The sequence below is a fragment of the Pithys albifrons genome, chromosome 6, assembly GCF_047495875.1.
Source record: "Pithys albifrons albifrons isolate INPA30051 chromosome 6, PitAlb_v1, whole genome shotgun sequence".
Classification (NCBI taxonomy): domain Eukaryota; kingdom Metazoa; phylum Chordata; class Aves; order Passeriformes; family Thamnophilidae; genus Pithys; species Pithys albifrons.
Window position 1 is genome coordinate 36,932,303 of NC_092463.1, and position 15,911 is coordinate 36,948,213.

Here is a 15,911-nt window from a genome sequence, read left to right on the forward strand (position 1 = left end):
GTCCAATGGACCAAGCATCATGGTCATCAGTCATCTGGTGAACACCAAAGGGCCACATCTGCATGGTGGAGCAGAACACTGCAGGGTATGCGCTGCCCAGCACTGCTGGAGAAGAGGAGTGGCAGATGTCTCTTCTCCTCTGTTCAGGTTTTGCAGAGTCCTCGAAAAACACATAGGCAGTGCAACAGTAGGAGAAATATCACAGTGCCTGACCCCTTTGGCCCTATGCCAAGCTTCTGTGCTGTAGAATCACAGATATAAAGCTAGGCTGGCTCTTCTGTGCTCTCTCTATGGAGCCCTGGGGAACAGTTGATCTCATGGAGCTGCAGAGCTGACAGTGTATTGCTTTGGAGCACTTACTAATCCACCTCATTTAAAAAAAGATGGCACTGTGCATGGTAGCAGGTTTATCTTATTACAATTTTCCTTTTGAATACAGCAAGGATTGACATTATGAAAGCAGAGTTAGCCTGTCTTCTCTCCCAAGTGAAGATAAATGGCATCATAAAAATCAGACATCATGTATCATATATGTTATAAATAATACCTAGTATTGAAGTAGTAACTTAATTTTCAAGACACACATACACACAAATCCATGTATCTACATCTCTCTTTTCTGTCATATTTCATCATTGTACTAATTAAAAGGAGCCTGCTATACTATTTTTAGCCTAGCAGTCTCAGCCTAGCTGTTTAAACCAGGGTAGTTTTCCATCTGCTTTAGAAATTATTTAATAATCAGATAGACAGAAGCTTCGTTCTCATAAGCTAAGATGATCCTTCTGGGCCAAGAGAGAAGGAAAATATATTTTAATGAGTATGTTTAGGGGAACTACTGCTGCTTTTGTCTCACAAAGGAAGCCACCAAGTCTCTGCTTAACTTGTGCTGGTAACCATTTACATTTAATAAATGAAAAAACAGGAGGGGATTCCTTTGTTGCATCTTGAGTATTATCTCTAAAAGCAGCAATGGGTACTCCAGCAGTAAGAGGGATTAAACCTATGGCTACCAGCCTCAACAGCTAACTTAGATAAGCTTGGGCCATAATACTCAGACTTGAGTTCAAACTTTCCTACAATGGCTATATTTCAAGGAAGGAATTTCCACTGTAAGAAAACAGGTGTTAAAATTTCTGACTCAATATCAAGGTGATGGCTCAGTGCTGAGATCTTTGCATTTTATTCCCAGATGACATTTCTTTAAGAATAAAAGGCATGCACACAACGTGTTACCACTTTCGAGAGGATCAGAGTTCTCAGTCTTTGTGCTTTAAAGGACAAGAGAGTGGCCAGACCAGTGATCTATTGTTTAGGCAGAATTTTTACAAATTCTGGCTGAACTGACTGATGTGGGACACTGATAAGCATCACATTCCTGAATTGAAAAAGGTCTTTACCTGAAGAAAGCAAAGAAGCTCTTGATTGTCTCTTTCACTGCCTAGGATGGAGAGAAGAGTTGCACAATCTGGGAGAAGTGAGACTTATTTGCTGTCCAGAGGCCCTTGTGAAACTCAGCCCAAGTGATGGCAGGACCTGTCAGCTCCAGCCAAACCAACAGTGTCAGCCAGAGAACACTCTGCAGGACTGGGGAGGATGAAGATGCAAATGCCAGACTTCTGGTTAGATATTGGAGACTGTGGGAATACCTCTCCCTGTGTCTTCCCTGCTTCCTTCCTCAAGCTATAGTGGTCCAGCGCAGTGGATACTGAGGTGTGATGTGCACAGGCCTGCCATGGCTGCCTGCAGCCTGCATGTGATATGCTACAGGCTGTACTTTATCTTTCATCATTACAGTATGTAAAGAGTGTAGTACTTCATAGGGAAAGCAGCCCTCCTGCTAAGTCCTAGAGGAAATGAGAGTATGTAGTGAGACTAAAAGACTTGGGATATTTATTTTAAAGTTAGCATACTAGAAGACATCAGATACAAAGGAGAAATGTGGTGTGAAATGTATCAAGAAGTCAGGTATGAAGCACAAAGCTTTTCTAAGTGGTAAATTCAGTTCGGTGCTGAAAGAGAATAAGGTCAAGGATGAGATGGTCTGTGTTCAAGCTGTGTGGGAAGTAGACTGTAGATTAGAATGTAACAATGAAAGTTTTCTAATTACCTTTATTTAAAGAATCCTGGATATTATGGATGGAACACTGTGTACAAGACAGCAAGTCAATGAAGACTGAAGATTACCTGTTTCCAGGCATGGGTGAAGAACTGAATCCACACACTGGCCCAGCTTCCTTAAGGCAGAGGTGCAGTAGGCAGAGGGAGAAGCTGGTAAGCAGGAGCTGTTCTACTCCTTGTGTTGCCAGCAGCAGCCTGTTAGTTCTGTATTCTCATGCAGAATCATTGTAGGCAAAGTCCCATATTAATCCTTAATGGCTGTGGAGCCAGTGTCCCACCCTGGTTTCTCGTGCACAGATGACTTTTCCAGAAACAAGAATAGGACTGGAGACCTTGTATTCAATGTAGTTGTCATGCTCAGTACCCAGGATGCTTTCTGTCTGGAACCTAAAATGCCCTCCTCCTTCTTGCAGTGATGCAAACTGGCATTTTTATGGTAGCATTTCCTCTCCTTTGAGTTTCTGGTATCTTTTGGTAATTTCGTGTTGAATAATGCTAGTCTCAGAGCTGTAAGTGCATCTCAGTATAGTATTCAGAAATCCAAAATCAGATGTTTAGTTTCAGTTCTATGTGTGTCTGCTCATTTGCGTTATACAACTGTGAAAGCCTTAGTGTCTATCCTGTTGGCCTGACTGTCCCTTTTGCAATGTTCTCAGCAATCTCCCAGCTCCATGTTACCTTTGTTTTTCCCTCCTGCTGCTTCCCCATCTTCCTGATCCTGAGCTTCATCCCTTGGCCACTGCTACTGCCTCATGCTGTTTTTTATGTCCTCTTGGTTTGTCTGCTGTTGGATCCACAGTCCAAGTCACACTCAGTCTTAATTCATGACTATGGTGTCATACACATGAAATGTGTTGATGGGATCTTATCTTTCTCAGGTGAACTGTGTGATATTTTGCACAGCTGTGTGTCACTGTGATGTATTATAAATAGTAACCGTGAATGCAGTGAAGAAAGCATAAGGCTAGAGAGAGAATTGCTGCCTGATATCATCTTTTTAACTGGTTCCTTGATAATCTCATAAAACTGTCATATATTTACCAGCTTTCCCACTTTTTCACTTCCCCAGCTTTACCAGCTTGCATAAATAGATAACAGCATTTGAGGGCAAGGAAAGTATTCACAGCCTGCAATACAATAAAGACAAAGGTAGAGAATAGCGCTTGAAAAACTGGAAACAATAAAAAGGTGATATACTGAGATGCTAGTGAAGTGGCTATCAGAACAGACAGCTAGAAGGGGAGGATACAGGAATGGATTCCAAAGTTTCTTACATCTGGCATCAAGAAAAGACATCTGGGAAAAGGGTTGGTTTTGTTTTTGGAAGATAGTTTAAAAGAAAATGTGCTTGCTCCACTACTCCAGTCATTAACAAATTCTGGCTTTTACTGAGAAAAGAAACTTGCATTGCTAAGTGATTACCTTCTTGCATCAGAATGTACCCAAAGCATTAAGGGGATTCAGCCGATGTTTGCAACCTGTCATCTGATTGTTCTCTGGTGTGCAGTAATTGGTCAGTGTCTGTCCCAGCGCTGTGGAGGACCAGGAGCATGGCCTGCACAGTGCCTGTATTCACTCATCACTGCGTGCTTGAATGTGTCACATCTATTCTTGGTATTGTCATAGTACCTTTCCTGGTTTGGTAAGTGGTAGGTTGCATGCATTACGTGTATGCTGCGTGGTCTATTCTATATGCAGGAGCTCCTTTAAAGGACAAGTATTCATTGTTTCTAGTGGATAAGTTATTCTTCACTTTCATTTCCTAAAAGTACTGCTGTGTAGTGCTGCCGGGCACAGGATGGCAGCTTCCTTTTGCCTCTGAGTGGGCAAAGTGGGTGAGTGATCTTTGTGCATGTGGTTTGTGGAGTGCTTGAGGATCCTTCTGGATGAAAGGCACTATACAGAGTTCAGAACATACTTACTATTAATTTACTGTATTTTATTTGAGCCACACACCAACTCTGGAAGATAAAAGTCGGTACCTTCCCACTACAGACGGGTCTAGCTGCCAGCTGCAGATACTAAACCATGACCTTAGCAAGGAGTTTGGGGGGTAGGGTGTGCTTCGCCCCTGCTGTGATTTCAGCCAAGTTTATTCTGATACTCCAGAGGGGTTTGATATTACAGTGTTGTTTCTGTTTTCCTCTATGCAAGTTATTTAAATATCTGGTTCCCAGTCATACTGAAGGCAGTTAAGCAAACTGAGTCCTTTGCACAAAATCACACCCTGCCTAAAAGCCAGACCAGCAACATGCAGTTAGGGCATTTTCTGAGGTGTCTTGAAAAAAAGCAGTATAATGGCTGCAGTGATCCATCTGTGCCTCTGTCTTCCCTTTTGTTTGGCAAAGGCAGGAATAGGTCCTGGATCTGCAGTCCATAGGCAGCTTCAAACTAATGCCAGAATTGGCTCCCTCAGATACAAGGAGCCTAGACTGCTCCACAGCAGAAGAGGATCTTCCTCATGGTGCTGGTGCGATAGTACAGGAGAACTCCAGCCATTATGAAGCTGTGCTAGGACTGGGTGAATACAGAGGTCTTGGTTTGTGCCATATGCAGTGGTGTACTGGTATTTCTCAAAGCAAAGTGCAATGCTGTACTTAGGAAGTGTAGGAAATCCTCACATATAAAATGGGAATAGATGATACTGGTTTTAATTGGACTGTGGCTCTGAACTGTTCCCATAAGTGATATAAGCTGGAAGAGGAAAAACCAGTATCAAATGTGGGAATCTAACTCATGGTGGCTGAGCTTCACTGTGACTGGCAGTAATGGCGAGAACCTCAGGTAACATGTCAGTGAAGCCTTAGGAGTGGGGCCCACTCTGCAGGAGTTTGGGGGTAACTTATGAGATCATGCTGCCGAAAAGGGGTGAGCATCCTGCCCGCCAGGAGCATCCACTCCCCTGCTTACCCTCTACAACCCCTTTGCAGCTCCTGTTTTAAATCTGTGTCAGTATGTAATTGGTGGTGTTGTCCACCCTATTTTGTGTGTTAATTTATGTTATTTATGTTCATAGTTTAGTTTATGTGTCTGTGTTTATTTTGTGTTGAATGAAGTTATTTTCCTGTATTGCTTATGTTTTTAATTCTGTTTCTTATTTAACTTCATTAATTTATGTTATGTTCATCTTATGTTTGCAATGTACATTTTAATGAAAAAAATCTAATAAAATGAATATTTTTTAAATGGCAGAAAAATAAAGTTTCCCCAAAATCTGCCGTGTAATATAACATTGAAAACCAAGTAGTGCTGGCAGGGCTAGGGCCATGGCGATCTCTTTCTTCAGAAGTAAAATGTGTCTGCCCTTTGCCCAATTTCTTGTGGTATGTTAGTTAAAAGTTAGGAAAGCTGAGAAGTGCCCATCACTATGTGAAAAAATTCAGAAGGAAGCCGATGAAAGTAAGATTTACTCCTCTCAAGTGGAAATGCAGACCAGTCCCTGTTCTCTGCTGAGGGTCTTACCAGAGGGGTGGGCAACAGTACACCCCAGGAGATGGCTTCTCGACTTCAGGAAGGTGATGCTTCTATCTGGAGCAGTTTGGGCAGCAGACTGGAAAAAGGAGAGCCCTGAGTGTAAAAGAGGGGTAGAAAGCAAGAAGTGGAGCCATCTACAGCAGACAAAGTTCCAAGCTGGTGGGTGAAAAGCATGGAGGTGAGCAGTCAGCGTGAAAGCACTTTGGTTGGTAATGGCATGGCCTGTGCTGCTGTACCGTGCCTCCTCTCCCCCAGTGCTGCAGCCACAAAGCTCCTTATGAGAAAAATCCTCCCTGGGAGTTCAGGTAAGTTGGTGACGACGTGCACGGGAGCGCTGGCTTGTGCATGCTGGTTGTGGTGAATATCTGAATGCTAAATATGTGAACGGTGCTGTGCTGCGCAGAGCATGTTAACATTGTGCAAAGCCACAGATACTGGACAAAACTAAACTTTCCATTTAAAATTATTTTTAAAAGATAGTTTCCAGCCTTTGCCTTCTCCACCAACTGTGCAAAATGCTGGTTTTGGTACATAAAAGCAAAGAGTAAAATGGAAACTGGTGGCTTGTACAGGATATTTGAAAGAAGTGTTGCGTCCTTTTTGTGCCAAATCCCAAACACTTTTTCTCTTACTTTACTTCCTGCATATGTTAAATTGCTGAATTTTGCTTCATTAGAATAATTGCTGATTGCATCTTTAGTAGCTGCTTAGCAAAGACATAGCCATTAAAGATGCTAACCATCGCCCAAGACCTACAGGTTAATCTTTGTTTCACTGGGCCTCAGTGAGCCCTGATGGTCCACAAATGCTGAGGTCCAGTCCTCTGCCTGACATGTAGCCAAGCAGTAGGATGGGCCACATAGTTGGAAATCAGATTCTGAGGGACAATTTCATAAGGTTTATGAAGAATTTCCTCATGTTTTCCTTAGATTAGTCCAATTTCAGATTTTACAGTGCCTTTAAACACTGAGGCTCCTGCCATGCCACTGTTCAGGGGCAAAAAATACCACTCATTCAGCTGCATAGAGGGAACTGGACATTACCTTTACTAAGGTACAGTGAAGCTGCACGTCATCCTTCCCTATAAACTGTGTAACAGCTCAACTGCTTGCAGGACTTGAGAGAAAAGAAAGCCTTCCTGCATCCAAGACGACACACAACATATGCCATACAACATATGCCCTACTGCCTGTTTGAGCAACAACAGTCTGGGCTTTTAATTGTCGTAACCCTAATTAGTAGTGACACATATTTTGGAACTAGAGAACTGGGCATTTCTTTATAAGCTTTAGACTCCACGTAAAAGTTTACTCCTTGCATCCACTCTAATCTTGGCTTACATTATTCAACAAATACATCTAACAGAGTTTAAAAGAAGTATTGAAGTGTGCTGAGCTTGAGATTGTATGCTTTCCAAATTCCTCTGCCAGCACAGCTTAGGTAAAATTTCTCCTGCAGTTGTTGACATTTTCTTTCAGTAGTGAAAGGAGAGGTAGAAATGTGGGGGCAGCCACTGGTTTCTTGCTAAACTAAGAGACATGGAAGGAAAAAGTAATTTATTTTGGTTGGACCTTTTTAAATGAACCAGGGGTTCTTTGTGCCATAATTTCCCATAGTAATAACCTGAAACATCCTTGCTCTGTCAGAGCTCTCCCCAGGGGAATTCCATTCAGATGGCAGATAAGACTCAACAGACCCTCTTGGACCTATAGTTTTTTGGCCTCTATTGCAGCCAACTATGAAGTATTTTAGCCATCCCCAGCTTCTCAGAGAAACTTTTCACCTGACTGACTCAGGCACTCACAGCATGTCAGCCTCAGGGAAGGGCTGTGGTATCACAAAACTTCAGGGGTGCATCTCACCTCTGCTGTTTTGAGGTGAACACAGGCCCACCTTCTGGTGACCTGGATGCCACTTTTCTGGACTCTAAGAAATGACACTAAGGTGTGCTGTTGCCATCTTGAACTCCTTGGCTGTGAACACCCTCCTGGCAAGTGGGAGCAGGTAGGTTTGGACAAGCTGGCTGGGGAGAGTGCTGTCTGCCTGGGAAGCAAACCGCTGCCCCATCCCCAAGAAGCCACACTTGGGCTTTTCTCAGTCAACACAATAGTGCAAAACTGCATCTCCTGGTTGGGTTGGCTTTGTGCCTTAGAAGCCCTGGAGGGCTACACCTGAAACAGAGATGCCATGGACCAGCCCCTCAACTGCTGTAAATCAGGAGCAGTTCTGTGAAAGCAACTAAGTCATGTTGATCATATCAGCAGGTGGATCCTATCCAGCCTTTCCACCCGTAACACAATGTTTTGCTCCCTTCTTGTTCATTTTAGTAACAGGAAACAGGTACCAGTTTTCCTAATGAAATGAATTTTTTTTCCTGATCCCCTTTATTTTAATGAGGATGTCTGAGGTGGGAGAACCCAATCTGTACACTTGCACCCCACCTATCAGCAGCCCACAGCTATTCATACTGCTCAGACCCATGCTGTGAGATTGACACTTGGTCCTGCTTGGGTTGAAACAAAATTGCCTACATCAGTATGCCTATAGTTGAGGGCTCAACATGACACAGTCCCAGCACTTTTGCTTGTAGTCAAAATGTCAGAGCATTAATCCCTCTATGCAATTCCAGGGATTCTTTTGCCATCTGTCTTAGTACAGAGGTGAACACAACAGCCGAGCAGGCAACATTGCTGCCTGCTTCTTGCTGTCTTAAAATGGAGCTTCTTGCACCCATCTGTTTGCATCTCCCTGTGCACAAGGCTGTTCCTGGCAGTTATCCTCCCAGACAGACAGGCTTTGCACTAGGGACTCATCCCATCCTGCAGGCGGGGAGTTTGCTGCAGTTCCCAGGGTAACGCCTTTCCCATGAGATGGGGAGCTACAGATGGAGGCCACTGCCTTTCCCTGCAACGGAAAGCAGTTTCCACTGAGAAACCCATGCGCGAGGTTTTGCTCTGCGCAAAGCACAGGCATTGGCTCTGTTCTCAACCCACCACCTTCTGCAGGGCAGCCTTTCTGGCAGCTATCCTTTCTCCTCACCCTGGCCCACCACTGGCATTTCCCCCTTCCTGCTTTGAACACGTGCATGTTGAAATTGGGGCTGGATGTGGAACAGTGTTTGCTCCTCAGCCCCGCTGGACACTGATGCAGGGAGCTGGCATAGCCCCAGGCCACCTGCCTGTGAGAAGATAACAAGAGGAACTGCCTATTGAAGATTAGTTAGAGTCTGACTGAATAGCCATTATATAAACCCGAGGCTGATTTATTTTTTTCCTAAAGAAGTATCCAAATATTGTGGAAACTAACATTTTGTTTCTAAACTTAGCCATGTTATTCTTCCAGGAATTAATATGCACATCTTTACCTTCTTCCTATAAATGGGATTTTGGAACTGATAATTCTTTAACACTCACTGGTATTCCTTAACAGCAGCAAAGTGGCAGCTATGGTTATAGCCCCCCAAGCACTGCCACACTGCCCTGCAAAAGACTCAGACACGCCCTGGGGTAGCACTGGGCCAAGCTTCACAAAAGTGCATTTAAAAATAATAATAATCAAGAATTTGATTTATAATGCAAAAATACCCCATGCATGACTTAAATGGCAATCATGCTGGAGTGTCTGCATAGCTCTGGGCATTCCTATGTCAAGTCCTGTGTGGCAGAGCACAGAGGCACAGAGCAGTGACTGGGTTTCTCATCCCAGGCAGGACAGTTGGAATGATGACAGTGTTTCCAGCGGCCAATTGCTGATGTACAGAAAGCCGACAGATTAGGCCACATGTTCCTGGAGCTAAGTAAATGATTTGGTGAAAGTAACACATGGAAGTAATGAAATGAGGTTTCTGTAGGGAACTGGTATATCCTCCTGGAACAGCCCTAAAGGGGAAGAGATTAGAAATCAAAGGGAGGTGGGAAGTATTTCTTTTTTCTTAGCGTGTTAAAAACTTATTTCAAATGACCTGCTAATTGTTGCATTTCAAATTTTGTCTACATTTTGCACATACTCATTTTCACTGTATAATCTGTTCTCTTGCTCTTTTTGTGTCTCTTTCTTTGAAACAGCAATTAGTAAGACTTCCTATTGCAAAGAAAACCTTGGCTAAATATAGTAATGAAGAGGAGGTTGTTCAAGAGCTGCTAGGTATTCTACAGCTCTCTGGTATTCCCTGAATGTTTATTTCAAGTGAGACTTTTTTTCTCCTTTAAGAAAAACATAATTTTTCAAGAGGAAAGCTCACCAAAGAAACATAGCAACTGGTACAATCCCTGAGACAATTTTTCACTGTTACATCAGTAATTGCAAAGCCATCAGTATCCCCTACGGGGATATACCCTTCCTGCTGTCTGCAAATGGAGAAGACTGACTATAGGTCCTCTTTTGCTCCTGAAAGCAGGCAATGAATGGCTTAAGCCAGTGAAGGTGGTCAGATGTGCAGGTGACCTTCTCCCTGTCCTTGGTCCCGCCAGTCAGTGGGAAAACTCATGTGAATGCCAGCAGGGCATGAGCAAGGCTGCCACAGCCACAGTGCAGTCTTGGCAGCTTGGAGAAGAGCACAGGGAGGGCAGGGAGGCCAGGCAGAAGTGAACAGGCACCAACCCACTAGACAAGAGACCAAGGAGTGGGCAAAAATAAGTGGCAGAGGGTACGTACAGGCTAAGCTGCTTCTGAAATGAGCTTTTTCCTAGACCAGTTTCTGATGGACACTTTGCAGGTGGTACTGATTGACAGGCCGTGGGAAGGTCATCCCACCTTTCACCACAGCCTTCCTAAGCTGGGGTAGTGCTCTGCACTGGCAGGACAGCACTGAGCAGGACAAGTAGCAGCAAGTGTAGGACAGGGCATTTGCTTTCACCATTTCCCATGTAATTGAAGAAAGGAAACTTCTTCACAAGACAGTGTCTCAGGCGACAGCGATAGCCTCCTGTACATCACTAGGCACAACCCCTCCTTGCCATACCACCTGCCTGGGGCAAAACTGCCAGTGGCTGCAGTGCTGGGGACAGGCTCACCCCACGAGTGCCTCCGCATTGGCAGGGCCTTTCTTGGGGGGAAGGCCCCTGCACCTCATTCCTGAACAAACCATCCCATGGCATCACTCATACCTCCCTGTCTCTTATGTCTGTTTGTCCCTCCCTGCAGGGAAAGTCTCTGGCAAGCAAGCGCCTCACCGGCCTGATGCAGTCCTCCTGACAGCCCCATCCGACCGCCCCACGGGAGAGACATCTGGGACCGCTGCTGGGGACGGGGCATTTCAGGGAGAGCAGGTCCCTGCAGGCAAGAGAGCCTGAGCGAGTGGAAGCAGAGAGCCACGTGCCAGGGGAGCACCTCCCTTCATAGTTTACACCGGCACTTTTCTGTCTGCATAGCTCTGTAAGGACCCCAGGCTCTGTGCAGGTACTTTGTTTCCAAACAAGGTTTGGAGGAGCACACTTCACCATACGCAGGAAGTCGACAAGGCAAGGGCTTGCTGTCTCATTCCTTAAGGAAACAAACCCAGCCACAACTAGGAGAAAGAGCTGAGAGATTGTTATTTTTATACATCTCTTCTCTCCTTGGCACAAGCATGACTGTAATAGATGGCTCCACAATCTCACTTGTTCCCTCTCTGTGGCCGTCTGGATCCAATAAAATATCTGCTGGAAGCTGCTTCTACTTCTCACAAAATCTCAAATGCTTTTCTCCTGCAGATTCAGTGACTTTAACTTTGTTTTATTTCCTATGTTTCTCCTCCTTTAAAGCAATGAGGGAAAAAAAGGCATTATTTAAATTCATCACTTGTCCATCCAATAGCATGTAGCATGTCCAGAGATGATGGCCAGATCCTCAGCTGAAGTTGAGAGAGCAGGAGTGGTTTTCATCACCTGAGGATCTGCCCCATTGAGTCAGACTTTGATAGTGGTACAAATCCTCTGATGTTGATGGAATCGCTCTGCATGTGCGCATAGTGTAAATGTGATCAGACTGCCTGATGCTCAAAAAGTCATGTTTTAGCTGTGCAATGCACACACAAGTACACACACACACACACAAACACACATACAGTATTTTAAAGTGAGTTGTTTTATACTTTATTTAATTTTCTATTTATTTAAGATTTTACATAATCAATGATGGATGTTCAAGCTTTACTCCAAGCAGATCAAACTGGACTCCAGCTCCAATTGCAGAGGGCCAAAATCTGCTCACAAGTATACAGGGAAAGGCAACTCTGATGTGAGCAGGTGTCAAAATTCAGTCTACAGTGAGGAGGGAATGGATGGAGATGGGACCAGCAGAAGGAGGGTGTGAATGGGCTGGGCGCTGTGTGCCAGATGACTCTTCCTAAACAGCAGCACACCCAGCTGTGATACCATGCTCAGATAACTGACCCTTCTGAGAAGCATCATTCTGAGCATGAAATTGTACCACTGGAGGAAAAAAGCTTACACTAAAACTCATCTGATGTACAGACTTTGATTGCAACATTAAGAGATGACCCAGTAGCTTGTTTCAAACTCTTGTGAGTATGGAGGTTAGGATGAGGACAGAACTGAAGTGACTTTAATTAAAAACCCAATTTTACTAGCTGCAGATAGGAAAATGGTTTGTATTCACATACAGAATGCGTGTATAATACAGACATATATTGTCTACATATGAAAATTTCAAGACCTGGTGCCACAAAACCTCCTGTATTTTGCAAGCAGTTCAGATCTGAAGCATATGTGAAACTAGATATTTCTTGGTCTTCTTCACTCATGTCAAGGCAAATTGGCTTTTTGTACTGGTGGTAGCAATAGCTACATGGCTACAAGTCTGCATTCCTACCTAAGCAAAACCATCTAGCTAAGTAGGCTGCTGGGTATTAACAACATTCACTTCTGAGGCAAGTATTATTCTAATATCTAAAGCCTATGTATGCACAAAAACATGCCAGCATAGTTTCTCTCAGAGGAAGGACCTTCCCTCTTTACTTATGAAAGTTCTCATTCTGATACCTCCTTTTCCCCAGGAAAAATTCTATTATTGATTATACCTAAGGTCCATACACCTGCATGAATGTATAGTAGAACACTGAGTATGATGTTTGTTCTTTACACATGCCTATACCTTAAACACCTGCTGTCTGAGGCCTCCAGACCAAATTCATCCTACACATCCTACAAACATGACACACAAGTGAGTTCCGGGACTGCAGAACCACCATGGATGTGCCTGGACCTTCTTGTGGTGCTCTGCCTCTGAAGGGGACATTTGGTCTCCTCCACATTGTCACTTAGCTCTCCTTGCAGGACCCATTTGTCTTTTATTGTCCACCTTGCCAAAGGGTCCTCTCAGGAAATAGCAGGTCTTCACATAAAAGGCCCACCTGTCCATTCATGCATATTCATACATGTCCCCTTAGTTCTCCCTTGGAAAATGCAGAAGTTAGGTCTTCTCAGAGCCTTTTAGACAGTGCTTGTATCTCTGCCAAGCCCTGCATTGCCATGTGTCACTGGGGCTCTGAAAACCAACAGCTGCTAAAACTCCAAGCTACTCTTACTGCCAGGGCTGCCCAGCCTCCAGGCCTTTCCCATGGGAGGTCTGTCTTGTGAACCCTCAAAGTGGTTTGCAGAACATTCTTGAGCAAGGAGTAGAGATGGTAAAGTGTTCCCAGGTGGGGGGGGGTCTCTGTTTTGCTGAGAGAGTTCCTGACACTAGAGAGGTCATGTCCTGGGGGAAGGATGGGATAGCCCCGTGGAAGTACTCCTCAGTGTCCTGCAGCATGGGGGCACATGTGGGCAGGACTGGAGGATGCTGGCAGGTGATGGGACAGGTGGAAATTGAGTTACGGTCCGTTCAGGGAGCAGAAGTGCCAGACTTTAGCTTGGAGATGTGCTGCTACCCTGTGAGCGAAGCACCTTGCTCTGTCTTTCAGCTTCATTCCTGCAGGATGGCCATGTTGGCTGCTGCAGTGTTTTGCCTGTGGGGAATATTCTGTGTTTGAACAGTTGAGTGCATGGAGGGAATTCTTACAGACAAAGAGAGCATGCATATGGGCGTGCATCAGGGGGCCTGGATCCGGAACAGCTTGCCATTTAAATGCACACTCGTGCAAGCTAATCTGCTCAGTAATGGCTAGCTGAGCGGACAGAGCTGCATATTCTCTGGAGGGAAGAAAGCTCTGCTCCTCATTTCCTGACTAAATTTCTCCAAAACAAACATAAGAGTAGACAAGACCTCCTCCTGGGAACATATATGAACTGTTCTTCACATGTCTTTTACTTCACATATGGTGATACTAACATGTAACTACTTCCACATGAACTGTATCCTTGAAGTATTGCTTTTTAATGACATTGCTTATTCCAAGTGATGCTACTCTTGTACACCCAACAGTATCCCACTGAGCATTGCAAGCAGTAATCTGCTGCTTTATAAGTGTCCCATGTCTTCCAACTACCTCATCGTGCTGAAGATGAGTTAGGAAATCAGCTTTCCACCTCTATGTTCTAAATGGTACTGTTTCATGGAAAGACAGTCTGGAAAGCTTTTACAATGTCCATGCTGTGCAAGAGAGTTACAAAGCTTCCCATACTCAGAGGGATATGGCTGTGAAATATGGCTGTACACTGTTATTTGGATAATAGAGTATCCAGAGCATTCGTGGCTATTGTGGCAAAACAGCACCCAGGACAAACACTAGGGAGGTTTGACAAGCCTGTGCAGACAGTGTTAGGCTAAAGCAAATGGATTAATGTACTCTCAGTATAACTCAGCAGTAAGATCCCATAGCGTACTGTAATAAAATGGTAACAGGGCAGCCATAAAAAGTGGCAGTAAGCTGACATAATAATACCAGAATAAATGTAGCAATAAGGTAACACAGGCCGCTGCAGTAAAGTAGCATTTTGATAATGCAGCAATAAGACACAACAGGATGCTGCAGTAAATTAGTTTGGGGAATAAGGTAGTAATAACAGTGTGTGTGGACAAACAGTGGTACATTTGTACCTGGTACTGCAGCAATAAAGATAACACAAGATGTCCTAGTAATAAGTTACTACAGTAACAACAATATGATGCACTGTAAAGTTACACCAGGATACTTCCATACTGCAGTCAAATCCTACAAGAGGTGGTAGAGAGACAATGAAGACAAAATATATTCCATTTTGGACCGCAAAACTTGAATCAGTTTTTGGCACCATAATCCAAGTTCTAGAATGATCTCAGCAATTCCAATCCTCTCATTCCCCACTTTCAAGGAAGCTGAGGCAAGAGTAATCCCCCATCCAGACTGTTATTTTAGTCTGAAATTACAAAATTGACTCATTGTCTCTTCAGCCAAATTGTCACAGACTGTGGTAAAGTTCTTTGTTTAGTCCTACTCAGGTGAAACCCTGATGGTTTTGGTTAAATCCTTTGCCTTGGAAAGGACTTGGTTCTCTCATCTTCTGGCATGGGTGATGCTTTTAGCCTAAACTTATTTGTTTTGGGTGGGGGAAGGGGAACCCAGGTACAGAACATCTGACTGTACTATTCTGTTTCCTGACATGCACAAATAAATTGAGCATCCTGGAAAAGTCTAAGCAACAAGGACCAAATATCTTCTGTCTGTCCTGCACTCAAACACACAAGAATAATCCTCCTGGAATCAGTGCAAGCTCCGGATGCATCCACAGGCAGAGCTTGGCCTAATCCTGTTCTCAGTGTCTCCAGCAGAGTGACAGCAGCAGTGTGTCTTCTCAGGTTTCATTTTTTTAATATTCTTTCCTTTCAAACTTTTCCACATTTTTTTTAATTTAACCTTACCCTCTGTATGAAATGACCTTAGAAAAAATTGGTTTGCTATAACACAATATGCAGCATAGTGGGCAAGGAATAAGTCTGTCCATTTGCTGCCTTAGTACCCTTCAGCAGATGGGTAAATAATTCTGGAAAATAACCACTGTTACACAATAATCATCAGGCATAAACATTTAGTCAAAAGCATTCACATCAACAGCAAGACTTGAATGGCATGTGTGTTTGAGATAACAAGTTGGTCTCCTGGGAAAGGGATATAAATAGGGCACCACTGCAGACTCTTGACTAGCAGGAGCAGCTCACAGCTGACTCTGGCTCCTTCAGCTACTCCCAACAGATACGAGTTTTCTCCCACATCTTTTTGGCCCTTTGCACAACTTTGCTACCCCTTTATGTGGGGATATGTCTCTTGCTGACTGCTTAGTTCAAGTTTTGAGCAGTGGTCTGGTGCACCTTGGCTTGGCTCTTGCCTTAAACTCCTTGGCTTGATTTTATTGTGGTTTAATGATTAAGCAGGATTATTAAAGTAGAGCTCACAGCAGGGT

The 15,911-nt window shown here is 44.0% G+C and overlaps 1 protein-coding gene across 4 annotated transcripts in view; it reads left to right on the forward strand.

Annotated features, from left to right (window-relative positions):
* RGS6 (regulator of G protein signaling 6) overlaps positions 1-12,484 on the forward strand; it is a 283,923-nt gene extending 271,439 nt beyond the window's left edge. For all 4 annotated transcript variants that reach the window (XM_071558236.1, XM_071558235.1, XM_071558237.1 and 1 more), the window contains one exon: positions 10,738-12,484. In XM_071558236.1, coding sequence (XP_071414337.1) covers positions 10,738-10,788 — 51 coding nt within the window. In that variant the 3' untranslated portion in view covers positions 10,789-12,484. The remainder of the gene's footprint in view (positions 1-10,737) is intronic.
* Positions 12,485-15,911: the final 3,427 nt, after the last annotated feature.